This window comes from Gorilla gorilla, chromosome 4, assembly GCF_029281585.2.
Source record: "Gorilla gorilla gorilla isolate KB3781 chromosome 4, NHGRI_mGorGor1-v2.1_pri, whole genome shotgun sequence".
NCBI classification, from domain to species: Eukaryota; Metazoa; Chordata; class Mammalia; order Primates; family Hominidae; genus Gorilla; species Gorilla gorilla.
In genome coordinates this window covers 152,241,916-152,261,491 of record NC_073228.2, presented here as the reverse complement: position 1 = coordinate 152,261,491, position 19,576 = coordinate 152,241,916, and the positions used below count along the sequence as shown (strand labels likewise).

General features: G+C 38.5%; 1 protein-coding gene across 8 annotated transcripts in view; it reads right to left on the bottom strand.

The window, feature by feature from the left end:
* FBXO38 (F-box protein 38) overlaps positions 1-18,584 on the bottom strand; it is a 59,015-nt gene extending 40,431 nt beyond the window's left edge. For 3 of the 8 annotated variants that reach the window (XM_055387401.2, XM_019028285.4, XM_055387403.2), the window contains exons 1-4: positions 18,297-18,411; positions 7,411-7,601; positions 3,179-3,312; positions 168-331 (exon numbers count right to left, since the gene is read on the bottom strand). In XM_055387401.2, coding sequence (XP_055243376.2) covers positions 168-331; positions 3,179-3,312; positions 7,411-7,538 — 426 coding nt within the window. In that variant the 5' untranslated portion in view covers positions 7,539-7,601; positions 18,297-18,411. Of the gene's footprint in view, positions 1-167; positions 332-3,178; positions 3,313-7,410; positions 7,602-7,828; positions 8,238-18,296 lie in introns of those variants that run through there. The other 5 variants (XM_019028282.4, XM_063706855.1, XM_063706854.1 and 2 more) reach the window with 5 other exon arrangements.
* Between the last annotated feature and the right edge of the window lie 992 nt (positions 18,585-19,576).

Below are 19,576 nucleotides of genomic sequence, written 5' to 3'. Positions count from 1 at the left end.
GTTTAGCATCCAAAGCTTTTATTTATGTACCACAAGATGCTAAGTACATAATGGAACTTAAAAGTTTGTGACAGATGAGATTTGCATGTGAGTGAACACGTCTATCATTCTTTGGTCTATTATTTCATAAACAGTTGATGCTAAAATGTTCAACCAGGTGCACTCACCACTAAGTTTGGGCATGCCTGCAAAGCTTCTAGGACTCCTGGAATGCTAAAAGCCTCATGGCCCCTTACTCTTCGCCTCTCAAGGTATCGAGGGTGAAGGCCATATAGCTGTTCAACATCTGGCATCTTCTTTAATAGTGTTAGAAAACTGGAATCTGTAAAGCCTGAGAAGTTCAGAAGTATTTAGAGCCAGGTTCATCTTTCTGTTCATTAACATTTACTAGGCACTCGTGATTTTTACCAAAAGTTAAAAAAGACTTCCTCTTCAAATTTCCGTAAAGCTAACACTAAAGCTGAATAAACATAACAGAAAATATACTCCTTTAGTAACAGAGGAAATGAGTCAGAAACTCCACTTAATCTAAGTTAATACTTTATGGAGGAGGCTTTTATTATTGACTTTTTGGTTTTTGTTGCTTTTAAGGCATAGAAATCTTCAACAAAGAACACACTTTTAACCCAGATAACTTGGACCTACTTGGTGGATGGAGTGGGACCACCCACCTGATCACCACCACCCTCCTCCTCCCCTATGGGTACTCTCTTGTCTGTAAAACCTTCAGGGCTCTATAGAACACATAACTAAAAATATAAATAAGATATGATCCTCATCTTTAGGAAGCTCACAGTTCTGACCTAATTCCTATCTCAAATTATTCTACCCATTTTCTAATAATTACTCTGATACTGTCATATGTTTAACTATTACTCCCCTGCCATTTTAGACAATTAATTCTTTTGAAAAAGACAGATGCAAGTTAGCTAAGAGAACCAGAGTGATCCAATATCAGGGGATGCTGTTGATAGGAAGCTATCTATCCAGGAGACCATAGTAGGAATCAACAAGATGGGAACAGAGAGGCAGGTTACTTCCACAGCAGGAGCTGTTGGTTAAGTAAGTGGGGAGACAAGTCTCATATAGATCCTATTTTAATCTGTTACAAGGGCTTTTTTATTTTTAATGAAAGTGGTCAGAAAGCCAACTGTCTGCTTATTAATGACAAAGAAAAACATTACCTGTCAAGAATAAAAAGTAGGCCCCAAATATTTAAGTCTTACATACTTTTTTGAAACTTGTTTTATTTTTAAGTTATCTCATTTAACATGTAAAGTCCAGACATGTTAACTTTAGTGAAGAGTAAGGAGAGACCAGAGATTACTTGGTCTCTAATTATAATAACAGTTCTTATTACTTTCTTGTATAGTAACTTTTAATGACTGAACGATTCAATGTGTTAATCATTTTTTTTCATTTATTCTCACAACCAAATCAGAAAGGTTATCACCCCATCTACAAGCATAAAAAATGAAGTTGAGTTTAAGAACTTCCAAATGGCAGTGCTGGAATCTAAAACCAAGTGTAACCCCTGCAATGTTTATCCTCTTTTGTCATACATGTTGCCTCCCACGAGAGAAATGGGGAAAGTTCTACCTTCTTTACAGGGATGGAGTGAGAATCCAAAGAGATCATATACGTAAACCATAAAGTACTATTATATAAAGGATCTGGGTTAAATGCCAGATAATAGGCCAAGGTGGCATTAGTGAGCAAGGTTAGTGTGATCTTATCTTAGGCTAGAGACTGTTTGCTTCAACTCTCTTTTACATTCATTGCAAAGATGGGAAGCCTTGGGCTCACAGGTTATTTATCATAGCCTAAAAGTCAGCAACATGCAGTCAAATTCTTCTCTAATTGATAAGTGGTAGTGATGTTAATGGTAAGACTATATCACATGGGAGTTCTGCCATCCTGTCTTTATATACTGTATTAATCCCGACTTCAGAATTCCAGCTGGCCTAACCTTTGCAAAAGCAAATCTAATATAAGGAATAAGACAATCATTTTCACACTGCCCTAATTTTTTTTCTTTCCTGACATACAGGATCATTCTGAAACAAGATGAGATGAGTCTTTTGCCCTTAGAATGGCTTTTATTAAATATCTGAAAGCAACCGTGGTTTGCCTCCCACAAACCTATTAATAAGTTCCAGCCTCAGGTGTTTGCAATGTTCTTTATAAGAAAGTATATATTGATAACTACTATGGCCAGCTGATAAGAGTTACCAACTAATTTGATGACTCTCTTGAAAGGATGCAGCATCCACCTGCACAATTCCAGTATTCCAGAGCTAATCTGTTCTGTTCTGTTCTATAGAACAGAACAAGACAATTATCTCCTCCAGCCCTTCACTTCTATTAAGGCTTTTATTTTTATTTTTATTTTTTGGTCCCCTCTCAGCCTTATCCCATTTTCAAAGTCTCATAATCTGGACATCATAGAAAAAGGATGACTTTAAAAGACAGACTCATAATTGCAAAACAATAGTAACTAAATTTTACCAATTAATGGATTGGCGTTAAGTGAAAAGAAGCCTTAATTGCCTTTTATTTTAACTCTTTCAAGTACGCTTTGCTTAGCTAAAGCCATTAACTTTCTTTTCAGGTGGTCTCTTCAACTGGGAACAATTTGCTGTGGTTAGGAAGCTACTGAGTTCTTCACCTGTAAGGTCAGTCAGTGGCTTATTCGAGAATCTCCAAGACCTACTATAGGTCTTCTAAAGAAATTGGAGTTCTGTGGCCTATTTTACAAAAATGGCAAGTATTTATTTAACTAAAGGGTGCAGTTTAGTTGCAGAGGAAATCTATGATGAAAACTGTTACCATTCACCGGAAAACCTGCATCAGACAGTAAAGGACACGCAGTGTCTAATGTGATACACATATACTCAATTAACCAAAGGCTCATGTTCTCCAATCACAGATGTGTGGAACAGGCCGATATAGTTACTTAAGGACAGGAAATGAAAAGAGCAGACTATTAAAACAATAAAGCCTCAGGTAAAACGCATTTTACAACCTAAAACCCAACATAAATAATTTAGACAAAATCTTGCCAGCCTACAAGGTGACTTAGATTGCCTTTCTCAAGACAACAAGTAACTTTTTATGAAACCATTGTTACTACTTTCCAGTAGGACACTACTGTACTTCACAGACTAAATCCACTTACCACTTGGCATGTATTCCCACCACCGCCCTGCACAGAGATCTACAACTCTCACAACTCGCAGATATAGGGTCACTGCTTCCTTTAGCTTCCGGGAAAGACATTCCATACACATGATATCCTGCAGAGGGAGGTACCTTTGTGAGAGAAAGAAACTCGTATTTATCAAGTGGGTAAGTATTACTTCTCACCAATAAGTTATTTTTTTTTCCTTCTTCCAGTCTCCTACCACTCAAATGAAAAAAGATCTTAAGACAGAGATTTAAAGCTACCACACATACGGTCATATAGCTTTTTACTACAAAGGTAAGTCAGCAAATACTTGAGTATCCAAATAAGGTATTGAGCTCCCTCCACAGGTCATTTGATAAAACCTGCCTTTCTTCTTTTGAGTTTTCATGGACAAAGAAAATCTAAAAACAAACCAGAAAAACAAAGAAAAGAAGAAAAAAAAAAAAAACAGTGCTTTTCAAGATGTGATGAGAAAGGAACCTGAGAAAGATCAGAGAGAATTACTCAATTTGAACATGCACAATATTATTTCGTATCTTTTACAGAATCTACTCCTGCAGGGACATTCTGCTCCCTCTCAACTCCACCATCCTGCTCCTGCAAACTCTACTATCTTCTCCATCAACAAATATGTATACTAGTCATATAGTATACAATTTCTTTTCCCACTTTTTTTTTTTTTTTTTACCTTTAAGGTCACATACACTGATAAAAGTATTGCGTAAAGTATTAAGACACCTCATGTGAATTACAACTTCCTCTTTTCCATTCTTCTTTATTATCTTTTCCTGAAACTTTCAATTAATCCTGACTTTTGTTCTGTTATATATTCCGAAAGGTCTATTTTTCTCTTAAGACCCCTCCACACACGCCTAGATTAATTAAATGTTTTGAAAAGTTAAAGCTACCTTTACCTACTGAACCTGTATTGCGTCACACTCTACTCATTGTTTCACAACAACCTTAAGAGGTAACTAGCTGGTTCCTGTTTGCCATACAACTCTCTCCCAGTCCTTTATCTCCCCCTCTCTGACCTGCTGTGTTCCCTACCCCTCTCTGGCTAACTGTTAACTTTAGCCAATGAGAGGCACCAGCTGGAGGGCTCCAGGTGGCAATGCTGCCTTTCTACTGCTGCTAATCCCCTAGACGAATTCTTCATCATCCCTTACTTGTTCCCTAAACTCCATCTACACCTCTGTAAATAGTCCCTTCATTAAATTATCTTCAAATTCCAGGTAAGTGTATTTTCTGTTATCTGCTGGCACTTCACTGACATAGTATACACTATCATTACTCCATTTTATAAGTGCTGAAATTAGCTCAGAAGAATTAAACCTGCAAAATGTCACATGGCTAGGTAAGAGGGAGAAAGGGTCAGGAATGGCAAACACAGTTTTGTCTGACACTAACTCTTAACAACACTGCTAATTCTAAAAGAAAAGTCCACATATACCTGTTGAATATTTAGCAGATCCATTTATTTTTTCTACTTCTCGTCCCTCTTCTTACCCCTTTAAAATGATTTAAATCAAATATTATACAAAATAAATCATCACTGCTAGCCATAACTTAATTTAGTCTCTATAACTTAGATTATAAGCAGAATTTTTCAGAAACATGACAACACATTTTATAAACAATGAAAAACATTAAATTTGCTTTCTAAATAAATTTTGCCACTGTAATATTTTTCTCCTAAATATTGTTATCCAATGTATTTGCCTAGGTTAAAATTCTACTCCCTTTAAATACAAACAGACCAATAATCACAAAATCAAGATTATTTTACATCATATTTTCCCTAAGAAGTAGCATAATTTTTCTTCATAGTTATATAGTCAAAGGACTAGAGTTCAGAAGACAGATCAAATATAACACTTTAGAAAAGAGAGCATAGCAGGGACAGCAAAGATTAGGTTTCTTTTAAGGAAGGCCATAGTTTTTCTTGTTTTATGAAGACATGCTATGTAGTTACTACACCACGACAATGAATCCTCAAATCAAAATTTTAGAAGACTAAAAAGTGAAACAAAATTGTTTTTAGAATAAACACATTAAGTTCAAGAACTAAGTTCATGGTTCTTTCTACGTGCTGTCAAATGCTGTTTTCTCCACTGTAACTACCATTATATATTGACTTGATTCTACCCCTTCCATTTGAATATTCTGTTTGAACTGCACAATGTTATATGATCTATTTTCAATTTAGATTATGGTCCAATGGCCAGGTGTGGTGGTGTATGCATGTAATTCCAGCACTTTGGGAGGCCAAAATGGGAGGACTGCTTGAGGCCAGAAGTTACGACCAATCTAGCCAACAAATCAAGATCCTGCCTCTACCAAAAAATAAAAAAATTAGCCAAGCGCAGTGGTGTGCGCCCCTAAGGCAAAAGGATTGCTTAAGCCCAGGAGTTCAAGGTTGCAGTGAGCCATGATCATACCCTGCACTCCAGCCAGAGTGAGACTCTGTCTCAAAAATATATACATATTATATATGGTCCAATTTTTTCACAATATATCCTAGCATTATCCAACTTTATCCCTAGATGCAATTTTACCTATGCTTTCTTAAAGAATTTTGAAGGATTTGTTTAATTCACTGATCCATTTTGAATTTAGCTGTAAGACATGAGATAAAAACGTGCTTTTATTTTTTTCTCCAAATGGTTTGTAGGTTGAGACATCATTGCTGAATAGTCCACCCAACTTTTCCTCACTGATGTGAGTACAACCTTGTCATAAACTAGATCTCCACATGTATTTGAATGGAGCCTACGTTTGTCTCCTTTACCCAACTGTCCAGCTTTCTTTTCCAAAACATTTTAGAATGTAATTGAACATCTGGTAGTTGCAAGACTCTTTTTCTGAACATTTTTGGCTATTCTGACAGACTTTTTTTCTGCCAGATGAACGTTAATATCATTTTGTTCTGTAAAAAAAAAATCTATCATTTTAATTTGGTCTTCTAATCCCAGACAGAACTGAACTAGCAAAAACTACAATGTGTCACAGAATAACGAACTGCAGGAAATAATGACATACACATTTATATTAGAAAAAAAAATACAGTGCCTAGGATCTCCTAAAATAACTGTTATTGCTATTTTAAAACTTCATAATCTGCAAATATTCATTTGTAGAAATTCAAAACATTCCTAAGAACTTCATATATGGAAATTTTTCATAGGTAAACAACCTAAAATAATGGAAAATCCAGACGCTTAGAGAAGTTTATTGCAACCATAATTGCAGAAAACAGAAAAACTGAAAACTATCTAGATGTCAGACAAGGGAAATGATAAGTACCATGTTATTTATACATTCCATAGAATAGTAAGCAGTAAAAAAAAAAAATTATGAAGACCATGTAGCAATATGAAAAAAAGCAGAATAACCATTAACATTTACCAAGCATTTATGCTTCGGTTTGCTAAGTGTTTAATGCATTATCTCACTGAATCCTAATAATATTGCCATTATGTCTATCATTAGTCTAGAGCTAGCAAATAATGGACCCAGGAATCAAACTCAGGTCTCTAATTTCAGAGACAAAGTATGTTAGAATTTGCTTATTTGAATTATATAAATAAGGACAATAATTGAAAGAAGAGAGCAGTGGAAACTAGAATGACAGCTTTCCCTTTAAAAAAAAAAACAGTTGTTATAATGCAGTTTGGGTAAAAATATAATTTTTTTAGAAGTCTTTTTGTGTTGTGTTCATCATAAAACAACTTTAATGTATGCAATGCATTTAGTTATGATGGGTATTATTTCAGAAAACTTTGTTACAATCACTTACATGTTATGTTTCTCACTGTGGGTTGTAGTCAGAAAAAGTCAGAAACACTGCCTTATATTGTGCAGTGTAAACACGCAGTACTGTTATAATGCAGTAACAAAAGTCAACAAATCTATTAGCCAATAAAAATCCCAAGAAGCCTAGAAATGTTAACAGTCTAGAGAAAGGCTGTCCAACAGAACTATCTGTGACAAAAGAAATATTTTGTCTATACTCTGTTGTCCTATACACCGTGTCCACTAGCCACATATGGCTACTAAGCACTTGAAATGTAGCCAGTGCAACTGACGAACTAAATTTTACATTTTTACTTAATTGAAATGTAAATGCTGCATGTAGCTGGTAGCTACCACATTAGACAGCACTGCCTCAGGGTTTGCTCTTATCCATTCCAGGCAGGTAAGCCAACCAAACACAATCTTACCTAAAAATATGGCAAAGTACTTCATGTGAAAGTTGATTCATATAGTCCTTTGTTTCATCTGCTGTCATTTCTTCTGGAATTTCATTATTCATGATACATGTTTTCACACTTTTCTTTCGTGGCCCCATTGTTGTGCAGTCTCCAGTATCAACGAGAAAATCTTCCCTTTTGTTTACTTGAGTTCAAAGTACCTGAAAAGCAAACAGAGAACGAAGTAGACTAAAAAAACACACCCCCTACTAAAACCCAGGTTAAACAATGTTTATTTTCAAACACACACAAGCAGAGGTATCATAATGGTACACATCACATTCAAATTAATAAAAATATTAATTTGTTCTGTGCAAAAAGCACAGAACATCTTTTTCTCAAGATGAGTGGATAATCAACTTCTGAAGATAATATAAATATGCATTACTTAGAAAGAGCAAAAATCCAGGAATCATGAGTATTGTGCTTTAATTCGTACTGTTGCTTCTTAGCTTATTCATTCAATTTCTCCAAGTATCAATTTCTTCATATGTAACGTGTGATCATTAAATGAGGAATCAAAACCTCTTCCAGCTCCAGGAGCTTGTGGTTCTTTCTAGGACTGACCCTAACATAGTAGAAAGGAGAAGAGATTCTTGGGTTCTAATCTTGATTCTGCCCCAAATTATTTCTATAAACTTGCATCAATCTTTAAAATTCTTCATTCTCTCACCTGTAAAGTCAGAGATTAGATTAGTCATGGACCCCTTTGTGAATCTGATAAAAACTAGAGAACTCCTAAAAAATAAACACAAGCTTATATACAACTTCAGAGAAAGAATGAAACATCCCTTCTCCCTCTCTTGTGAATATTGACATGGTATTTCACTTTTGCATCACATGCACATTTTGTTTTTAAAATAAGCTTTAGAGAAGGATGAAAAGAGAAAGAGAGAAAAGAAGCGAGAGAGGAGGAATGGAGAGGGAAAGCAGGGAGAAAATGGGTTGCATGAGCACCCAGATGGTTTTCTGTTCTATTGATCAGCATGTGGAGTTAACACCTTGATTGTCAAACTGTCTAGGAATATTTTAATAATGTTGGTACAGATATAGGGAAGTTTATAGGAAATATTGGTCTCTTTTATATTAATGGCTTTGTAGATGGAGGAGGCACAGGATGACAGCTGAAAAGAGGTGCATTCAGATTCATTTAAATATGCCTTGGCACATTTATTTTGAATACCACTTATGTACTCTGGGCCCATTGTAAACAAACGGCCCAGAGTTAAGTGGAGATACACAATTAAATAACCACGCAAATGAGCTCAGAATTGCACACGGAGATAACTGCTGCAAAGACAGTAAACACAGTTGTGAAGCCTCATATAACAAAGGGGCCTGAGTCACTAATGGTTCTCCTAAGGGAAAGACAATTGAGCCCATAACTGAGGGGAGAGCAGGAATTAACACTGCAAAAAGTAGGAAAGAACTCACTAGGAGAAAGGCACCTGGTGGGCAGAGGGTACTTTAAGTATATGCAGTTCCTGAGGTTTTTTTTGCCTCAGCAGTAAATGGACACTCTACTAGGCTAAGTAAATCTTCATCATTTCTTCTGCCTGTGTGTATGTGTTCTGGTCTCTTCTTCCCTCACTGAAAGGTTATGTGCTATTTACTTCTTGAGGCTGTCAGCATGCTTGCCTCTCATACCCCAAACACACACACACACACACACACACACACACACACACACACACACACACACACACACACACCCTCTTCTGTTGTTTCTAACCAGTACGGCCTGAGAAACCAGAGAAATCAATGTGTGTGGACTGGTATATGGGCTATGCTACCCTGAATTTGTGACATGTGTCTTAACTTCTCAGAAGCTTACTCCTATGTTGTCTATCACATTTTGGCTAACAGGCCTCCGGAAAAATAAAGTTCATACTCAGAACTGCCCAAGCTAAAAGAAAAGCTATAAATAAACTCACCTGCTTCTGATTAATCACTGCCCACCTTTTCTTGTTTACTGCCCTGCCTCCTCCAAATGAATCTTTCCATCTTATGATAGCTCCTGAAACCTCTAAGGTTACATTGAACATGTAGTCAACAAATCCAATAGCCTCTTTCCAGTGCTTCCCCATCTGACCCATTTGTATTATGGGACACCGCTGACCACTCCTTTGAAACCCTCTCATCCTTTGGCTCCGAAAGTGATATTCTCGATTCTTGTCGTTCCTCTATGACCACTGCTCAGTCTCCTTTGCTAATTTATCCTCGAGCCCTCTTCTCCCTGGGCAATTGTACTCATTCCCAAGGATTTAGCTATTACAAATACACACACACACACACACACAAAGAAAAGCAAAAAAAGAAAAAATTTCCAACTCTACTTCTTACCTCTCCTGAGCTCTGAACTTTATTTCCTCTGCCTATCAGAAATTTTCACCTCAATAACTTGAACATCCTTCAAAAACACTATGTCCAAAATGAACTCTTTCATATCACGAACCCTCCCCCTCCCCAAAACAAAGATACACAGATATATACAAATAAACACACCTATTTCCCTAATGTGTTTTACTAAATTCCTGAATTGTAAACCTTGAAATCATCCTAAATATATTCTGATTTCTCGTTTCCCACAGACAATTGATGGGCTATTTTTATCAATTTTATCTCAATACAGTTCTTACATCCATTCCCATTACCTTTTGGGACTCCATTAACATTCACGTGCACTACGGAAATGGCTTCCTAAATGATACCCATCACTGTATCCTCAGGGTCGAGGAAAAGCTTAGCAGACACTATGCCTGCCATAAGTAATTTATTGAATAAATGCTTACCATGCTATACTCTATACTGAAGCCAGTTATCTTTTTAAAACAGTCTCCTGATTTATAGTGTTAAGTGAAAAAAGCAAAACATAGACTACATCTAAAGTATGATTCTAACAACAACATAATTTTAAAAATTAAAAAGATTACCCCCTAAAACTTTTTTTAAAAAGTATGATAAAAAAGACAAATATACTGTGTCTGCATACAACATTTTATGAAAGATGACAACAAAATATTAACCGGTAACCTTTGAGGAGTGATAACAGAGGTTTAGGAAAGCAGAAAAAAACTTTTACTTTTCACTTCATATTATTCTCCATCATTTGAAATTTTCAGATTGTTTTTAAGAAGTACAATATACATGGCCAAGCAAAACAAAACAATCGGCCTACAAGGAATCCTGGTTCAGAGGATAAAATATTTCCAATCTAATCTCAAAACACCAGATGTTCCAATCTTATCTTCTTCCAATCCTTACCACTTGCTCTCAGTATACTCACTCTAGCAGACCAGTATCTTCTTAGTTCCCCCAAACAACCATTGGTGTTTCATTCCTAATATGCTTTTAACTCTGACTGGAAATGTCCTTCTTTTCCCTACTTTGCCTAGAAAACCGCCTGTAAAAATCTAGCTTAAATGTAAGTCCTCTGTAAAAGCTTCCCCTACTGACTCCTTCATTTGAGCTCCCTGTGGGACTTAACATATGCTTCCACAGCAGTTTGTGTAGTGATTTATTAGTCATGTTCCTGCTAAAAAATCTTGCCTCTAGGTGATAACAAGTCCTTGCTCACAATATATCCTCAAATATCTAATGTATGAATATCCACCAGTCTTTCCATTATTCTATATACATCCAGTAGCTTCAAGGCTGCTGCTAAAAACCATTTCATGCTCTTATGAGACGTTTACTACCACAGCATTCAATGATCTCAGCGACAAACTTATAACCCAGACAATAATGCAATCAGATTTTACTGCAGTGACACACCTAACAGCTACTCTGTAGCATGTAAAAGCCTCAAAAGGACGATTAACCAGCAAAGACTAATCCACCCACAAATTACCTAGATGCTCAGACCAATCCACCAGTTGTTATACTTTAGCACATGTTCAGCTTTAAGAATCTTGACAATCCTTCATCGAGATGATGCTCTTGATTCTTTATTCCTTTAATAAAAAGCTTTTTTTAATCCCTTCTTCCTCCTTTTTCTTCCTCAAATTCACACCACCTAATAACATCTTCCTCTACTGATTCCACCTTTGATTGTTCCTTAGGATTCTGCAATGTAGTGCTTTTGTGTGAATTAGATTTAGTAGCCCTAGTGCACAAACTATACGTAAATTTTTAGACTAAATACCCTGCACCTTAAATATCATTGAGTTTATAAAACTCCACTTATTGAGAGTTAACAAATATTTACTCACAGAAATGATGTTATACAATATTATACTGAGGTTAGATCTCCAGGAAGCTGACAAAAACCTTCTTAACCTACAATATCCTTTAACACTAACTAGCAAAAAGCCTAAATTTTAAATTAGCAGGACTGACAAAATTTTAGGTAAAACTATTCCTGTTTCTTACATCACGGCTAGAATTGAAGACTTGGGTCTTTTAGTTCTTACTAGGCAGGTGAATAGTGAGGCCCCTACCCTAAGCCTATCGTGGGGAAGGAACTTGTGGAGATAAACACTAGGGTAAAAGAAAAGATCTCTATCTTATATATAGGAGGTTGACAGGACTTATAGCCCGGAGAAATCTAGCAGCCTTCTCAAGTCCAAGTAGATGTCTCTGAAAATGTTCAGGAGATAAAAAGCTTCCTCTGTCAAAAAATATTTTATTTTCCCCCACCCTTACTCAGTCTTGATAAAGGACAACAAAGTTGCTTCAGCTAAAGTTGGCTTCATCTTCATTTAAGTGAAATACCCAGCTGGGCTATGCTGAGTATTTCATCTCAGGTACTGATGAATAGGGACCTGGTTTCCCTATATGAGAAAGAAAACTTGAAATTCACACACCACAAGTCCCAAGTAAGTGGTGATGGTACCTTTTTTTTTTCTTTAAGACAGAGTCTCGCTGTGTTGCCCAGGTTGGAGTGCAATGGCGTGATCTTGGCTCACTGCAACTTCTGCCTCCTGGGTTGAAGAAATTCTCCCACCTCAGCCTCCCGAGTAACTGGGACTACAGGCGTATGCCACCACACCCGGCTAATTTTTGTATTTTTAGTAGAGACGGCATTTCACCATGTTGGCCAGACTGCTATCGAACTCCTGACCTCAAGTGACCCACCCGTCTCAGCCTCCCAAAGTGCTGGGATTACAGGCATGAGCCACCACGCCCGGCCGGTATCCCTTTTTAATGTGCACCCTTTCTCTTATTTGCTTTTCTTTTTAGTTGGAAGAGGACCAAAGAAAGTGAGGAGAAAATTGCCATCACTAGCCTCGTGTTTTTTTCTCACTCCTACCTCCAAAATACCACTTGCCACTAAACACCCTGCCTTCAACTCACTTGAGAAACTCAATAATGCAGAGAACGTACAAAGCAGTAGCAGGTTAAAAAAGAAAGAGTAAAGGAGGGGAAAGTCCAGTTATCGGCATTAGAGAAAGATGAGTTGGAGGAAGTCTTGCTGAGAAGTCATGGAGCACGAGGGACAGGTGAATACAGGTATACCTTAATTGTGATACAGGTATACCTTAATTGTGATTCACTTTACTGTGCTTCAAAGATAATGTGTCTTTCACAAATTGAAGGTCTGTGGCAACACTGCGTCAAGCAAGTTTATTGGTGCCCTTTTGCCAGCAGCACATGCTCACTTCATGTCTGTGTGTCACATTTTGGTAATTCTCACAATATTTCATATCCTTTCATTATTACTATATGTGTTACGGTGATCTATGATCAGTGATTTTTGATGTTACTACTTTAATTGTTTTGGAGGTACCACAAACCATGCTGTATAGGATGGCAAACCTGATTGATAAATATGGTGTCGTTCTAACTGCTCCACTGGCTAGCTGTTCTTCCTATCTCTGTCCCTCTCCTTAGGCCTCCCTATTTCCTGAGACACAACGATATTTAAATTAGACCAATTAAGAACTCTACAATGGCCTCTAAGTGTTCAAGTGAAAGGAAGAGTTGAGCATCTCTCACTTTAAATCAAAACCAAGAAATGACTAACCTTAGTGAGGAAGTCATGTTGAAAGCCAAGACAGACCAAAAGCTAGGCTTCTTGTGCCAAACATTGGCTAAGTTGTGAACACAAATAAAAAGTTTTTGAGAAAATTGTTACTCCAGTGAATAAACAAATGATAAGAAAGCAAGACAGCCTATTGCTGATATACACAAAGTCTTAGTTTTATGGACAGAAGTTCAAACCAGCCACACTCCCTAAGCCAAAGCCTAATCCAGAGCAAGGCCCTAAGTCTCTGCAATTCTATGAAGGCCGAGAGAGGTGAGGAAGTTTTAGAAGAAAAGTTGAAAGCTAGCAGAGGGTGGTTCATGAGTTTATGGAAAGACGTTGTCTCCATAGCGGAAAAGCACAAGGTGAAGCAGCAAATGTTGATGGAGAAGCTGCAACAAGTTATCCAAAAGATCTAACTTAGATAACGGCTGAAAGTAGCTACACTACACAACAGATTTTCAGTACGTACAGCCTTCCATTGGAATAATATTCCATATCAGATTTTCACTGCTAGGGAGAAGTAAATGCCTAGCTTCAAAGGGCAGGCTGATTATCTTGTTAGAGAATGCAGCTGGTGACATGAAGTTGCAGCCAATGCTCACTAACCATTCTGAAAATCCTAGGGCCCTTCAGAATGATGCTAAATCTACTCTGCCTGTGCTCTATAAAAGGAACAACAAAGCCTGAAAGACAGCACATCTGTTTACAGCATAGTATACTAAATAAGACTTCTACTAAGATCTACTGCTCAGAAAAGTTTCCTTTTAAAATATTACTGTTCATTGACAATGGACCTAGTCATTCAAGAGGTCCATTAGATATACAAGGAGATTAATATTGTTTCCATGCCTACTAACACAATATCCATTCTGCAGCTAATAGATCAACTAGATCAAGAACTTTCAACTTTCAAGTCATATTATTTAAGAAACAAATTTCCTGGCTGGACCCGGTAGCTCACACCTGTAATCCCAGCACTTTGGGAGGCCGAGGCAGGTGGATCACAAGGTCAGGAGCTCCAGACCAGTCTGGCCAACATAGTGAAACCCCATCTCTACTGAAAATACAAAAATTAGCTGGGTGTGGTGGCATGTGCCTGTAATCCCAGCCACCTGGGAGGCTGAGGCAGGAGAATTGCTTGAACCAGGGTGTCAGAGGTTGCAGTGAGCCAAGATCGTATGACTGCACTCGAGCCTGGTAACAGAGCTAGACTCCATCTCAAAAAAAAAAAAAAAAAAAAAAAAAAAGAAATAAATTCCCTAAGGCTATAGCTGCCATAGACTGTGATTCCTCTGATGGATATGGGCAAACTAAATTCAAAACCTTCTGGAAAGGATACACATTCTAGAAGCTGTTAAGAACGTCTGTGATTCATGGGAGGAGGTCAAAATATCAACATTAAGAAGAGTTTGGAATCCAGTCCTCATGGATGACTCTGAGGGATTCAAGATTTCTGTGGTTATAGGAGGAGCAGGATTGAAATAATAAACAACAAAAGACTTCAGTGGAGGAAGTCGCTGCAGATGTGGAGGAAATAGCAAGAGAACTACAATCGGATGTAGAGCCTGAAGATGTGACTGAATTGCTGCAATCTCATGATAAAACTTGAACAGATGAGAAGTTGCTTCTTATAGATGAACAAATAAGGTGGTTTGTTGAGATGAAATCTACTTCTGGTGAAGATGCTGTGAACATTATTGAAATGACAACAAAGGATTTAGAATACTACATAAACTCAGTTGATACGGCAGCACCAGGGTTTGAGAGAACTGAATCTAATTCTGAAAGAAGTTCTACTGTGAGTAAAATGCTATCATACATCGCATGTTACAACAAAATATTTCCTAAAAGGAAGAGCCAATCAATGAGGCAAACTTCACTGTTGTCCTAAGAAACTGCCAAGCCACCCCAATGTTCAGCAACCACCACCCTGATCAGTCAGCAGCCATCAAGACAGAGACAAGATCTTCCATTAACAAAAATATTGACTCGCTGAAGGCTCAGATTGTTAGCATTTTTTTTAAATTAAGTACTTTAAAATTATGGCATATACATTACTTTAGATATAATGCTGTTGCACACTTAATAGATTATACTACATTGTAAAATATAACTTCTATATACACAGGGAAACCAAAAACTTTGTGACTTGCTTTATTGCAGTAGTCTGGAACCAAACCTGCAGTATCTCTGAGCTATGCCTGAATAAATAAGGAGGAGAGTGTTATATATAAAGACTATACTTTGCGGTACCAGGTGTTACCTATAGGCTTAGCAACTTCTAGACCCTAAGAGTCTGAACCTTAAGGAAATGTCAGAAATGACAGAATTACAGAATCCCAGAATGTTAAAAGTTGAAGAGGACCAGAGACACTACCTAATCACACAGTTCTCAATTTTTTGTGGGTCACAAACCCATCTGAGAATACGATGAAAGTGGCACATCCGTTTTCCAGACTCATGCAAGCAGAAATACATACACGATTTCAGGGGGTTCATATTCACAGACATCGAAGCTCATCTAGTGATCCCAAATTTTTAAGATGAACAAACAGAACCAGAGAGGATAAGGTGACAGATCACTTGCCCAAGATTAAATAGTGTCAAGGTTCAGGCTGGGATACAGACTTCCCAGGTTACAGTAAACATTCTATCATCCAGTCAGTCCTCTGTCACCGTGGCTGTCTTCCTGCATTCCAGAGCAATGCCCTAGTGCTTGGAGAAAGGCTTCTAGATGCTCTGATAGAACTGCATCTGACCACACCCTACCTTCACCAATTAGGGCTTATGGTCCATTTAATTTAGGCTCCCATGCAGTGGTCTATGGCCACCTTAGGTATATTACAGTCACTCTGTGGCTGCCTGCTTAGCTGACCTTAGCCACAGGAAGCATTACTTTTGTCTTGGTGTTGCAAGCACATTCTTAAACCAGAGTTGTTTCCAAAAAGTGTTCTCCTATCTCGTCAATTCAAATCTCCTTCCCATCCCAAACTCAAATTACTTTTCTTTACCCTCGTGAAAAATACCCCCTCTCACTTGAAACTTTCCTATATTCTCAATGATCCTATCTGGTCAAGGGCTTCCCTGCCCTTCAAGTTTCTCATGCCTTTCTTTAGTTTCTATTGGTTTCAGCTTGCTCATATCAAAGTAATCTTGCATATCACTTAATTTGACCTCACAGACCTTAATTGACATCATAGACTATCTTGTGTATCTACTGACCAGGACAGCCTCTCTTGTCTAAAGAAATACCACACCACATAAACCAAACTGCTCAGATAAAAACCACACACAAACAAAACAAAACAAAAACCCCCCAACAGGATGATGGTGCTGAAAAAGGCCTAGGAATCATCCAGCTCAACTCTTCGTTTTACAGATAAGGAAAGTGAGGCCTAGAGATGTTAGATGGCTTGTCCAAAGTCACAGAGGCAGGATGTACCAGTGTGAAGCACGGATCCAGGTCTTCAACTCCTTTTTAATTTTATTTCACTATACCACCTTATTTTATTTTAGTATACCACCAATTTTACTTCACTATATCACCCTATCTTACTGGAATCTAGTTGTCCCTTTTTCTCCTCTGCTATGCATTAGTATCTGACTAAATATAAAGTGTGTACCTCTGGGCACACAGCCATTTAAACAAAGAGGCACACAAAACTCTACATTCTTTACCCAAGGAGGACATCAGAATTACAGCATCACATATTTTAAAAAGGGGAAAGAAGGCTTACAGATAATCTAAAATGTTAATTCTCAAAATGAAAGTTAAAAATTACAAGCGGATTTTTTTCAGTCTATGCTTATGTAATACATACCCTCCAGACTGGACCTCCTCCCTCCCTGGGAAAATCATGGCTTTATAGAACTATTATTTTATCCTTCACTTGTGCTGGGGGAATGGGAAAGGGGATTAAAAACCAGTGACCTAATCCAGCGTCTTCCTTTAGCAGATAAAAAAATCTCAAGTTCAGAGAGAGGAAGGGATTTGGCCAAAGTAAACCATCAAGTTAATAGCAACTTTGGAACAAAAATCAAGGTCTCCTGTTTTTCACTTTGTAGTGATTTACACTGCTGGTTTAGGTGTATAAAACAAAGTTTTCTGGACAGAGCTTCTCATTGCACAGGAACCTTCCTAAGTGCCCAGTTGCCCTTGGCCAGCTTGGTGTCTGCAAAGAAACACGGTAGACATCTCTTAGTCAAATTCTGGGTGTGCAGAGTGCAGGGAGAACATGCTTTTCAGGTCTGTAAAGACTCCATGAAAAGGGAGTTAAGAATCTGATTTCCACAGCTAGGGCACGGACATCAAAGACATCCAACACAGATAAGCAAACTGCAGCACAGAAAAGCTAATGGACCTAGACAAGGTCACACAGTGTGTAGGTGGAAGGGGTGAAACTAGAATTCAGGGCTCCTGATACTCAGGCGTGGCAGCCAAAGATGTGTTCACTGCTTCCTGCTCAGGGACATCTCCTCACTACGCTGAACACAGACCTCCTTCACTTTACTGGCCGCAACACCGACTTAACATTAAAATCATGAAATTCGTGACGCCTGGGGTGGGAGACAGTCACAGAAGCTGTCCAGTCCAACACCCTCACCCATTTCATTGAGGAAACTGGGGCCCAGAAATAGTTCTTTATGCTGGATTTTGGGGCCAGGTTCAGACAAGCAGGCAAACCCCGCAAGCACGGCCTAGAAGGCCAGGAACTACAAATTCAACCCCTGATCTCTCAGGGAGCTCTAGGCCCCAAGGGGGCCAGAGGCCGAGCTTAAGCGGTCGGAAGTTCCAGAATCCCCACCCAGCTACCTCAGCCCTGCCGCACGCACTCCGGGCTTTGCCACCCCGCTCCCGGTCCCCAGGCCCACTCAGCCGCCGCCTCACCTACGCCGACCCTCCGCCTGTTATTGTGGTTGAGAGGGAGGGACGCTACAGACACTTCCCCGGCCCCTACCGCTGAGGCACTTCCGCTTCCGCCGCCGCTCGCATATTTCCGGAGTGTCGTCATCCGGGGCTGGAGCCTCAAACCCGTGTCCATATTGTGTGTGTGAAGAAGCATCGAAGCGCGGCAGCCATGTTCAGCGTGGCATTACGGAAGGCTTGTCAGGGGTGGAGAGGCGGGGCGGGTTGCTGTTCTTTCACGTGACACTAAAGCGCCGTGCCGGAAGCACTGAGTCTGATGCGCCGGAACCAGTCTCCACCGTGTGGTTTGGTCTTGATTTCCACTGGTACTCTGGGGTCTTGGATAAGCCTCTGGACCTCGCCTTTATCATTTGCGAAGTCGATAGGTTCCAATAGAGATTTTCCCAGAATCATTCAACTAAAAATAGAGAACTTTTTTTTTTGAGAGGAAGGACGGGGGCGCAGTTAAAGATGTTAATGTTAAGTCATCCTTTCTGTGATTTCGGGACATTATCTTTGCACGTAAGTAATAGTATTTTACAGTCCAAAGGAATTTCACATGAGTGTCATTAAAAACTCTACACGACTCTGACATGTAGGCAAGGATCAACTTAATCACCTTTTCTGTTGTTTAATGGATAAGGAATTGTCTTCAGAGAGTGTAATGGACTTTCACAATGTCTCGCAGATGGACTGAAATTCAGATTTTTACCTTTTACATCCTGTGTTCTTGCCCTAATATACATGTAATTAATATGGGCTAAAATCCTTAGATTTAAATAGATACAAATACTTCTTAGGAAAGTTAGTGTGCATTAAAGCCATGTGAGACACGATTTGACAAGACGTAGCATTGACTAGGCTATTCTGCTGGAGAAGAAAAAGCTGAAGAAGGCTTGGGAATCCCATTTCTTCTTATTCTTTTCTTGATTGATAGCAGACCTACTGGTTTTTCCCTGCCTTCCCCAATATGGTTCGGCACCTTAGGTTTCAGCTTGTCTTAGGCAGTCACAGTTTTAGCTATCCCATTCCATATGTCAAACCATATATCTGTGTTTTTATTTGGAGCTCTGGTAGGACAAAACAAAACCTCATCATATTCATGTACTATTCATTGTAATCTCAGCTTTCATGTTACATTCTTCCTCTAATTGAGGACAAAAATGAATTTTTATGCTATTTGCTTCTGTCGGTTTCTTCATATTCAAACTTTAATAAAGGAAACAGACTTTAGCTTTTTCTGTTTCCCAGGTTATTCTGAA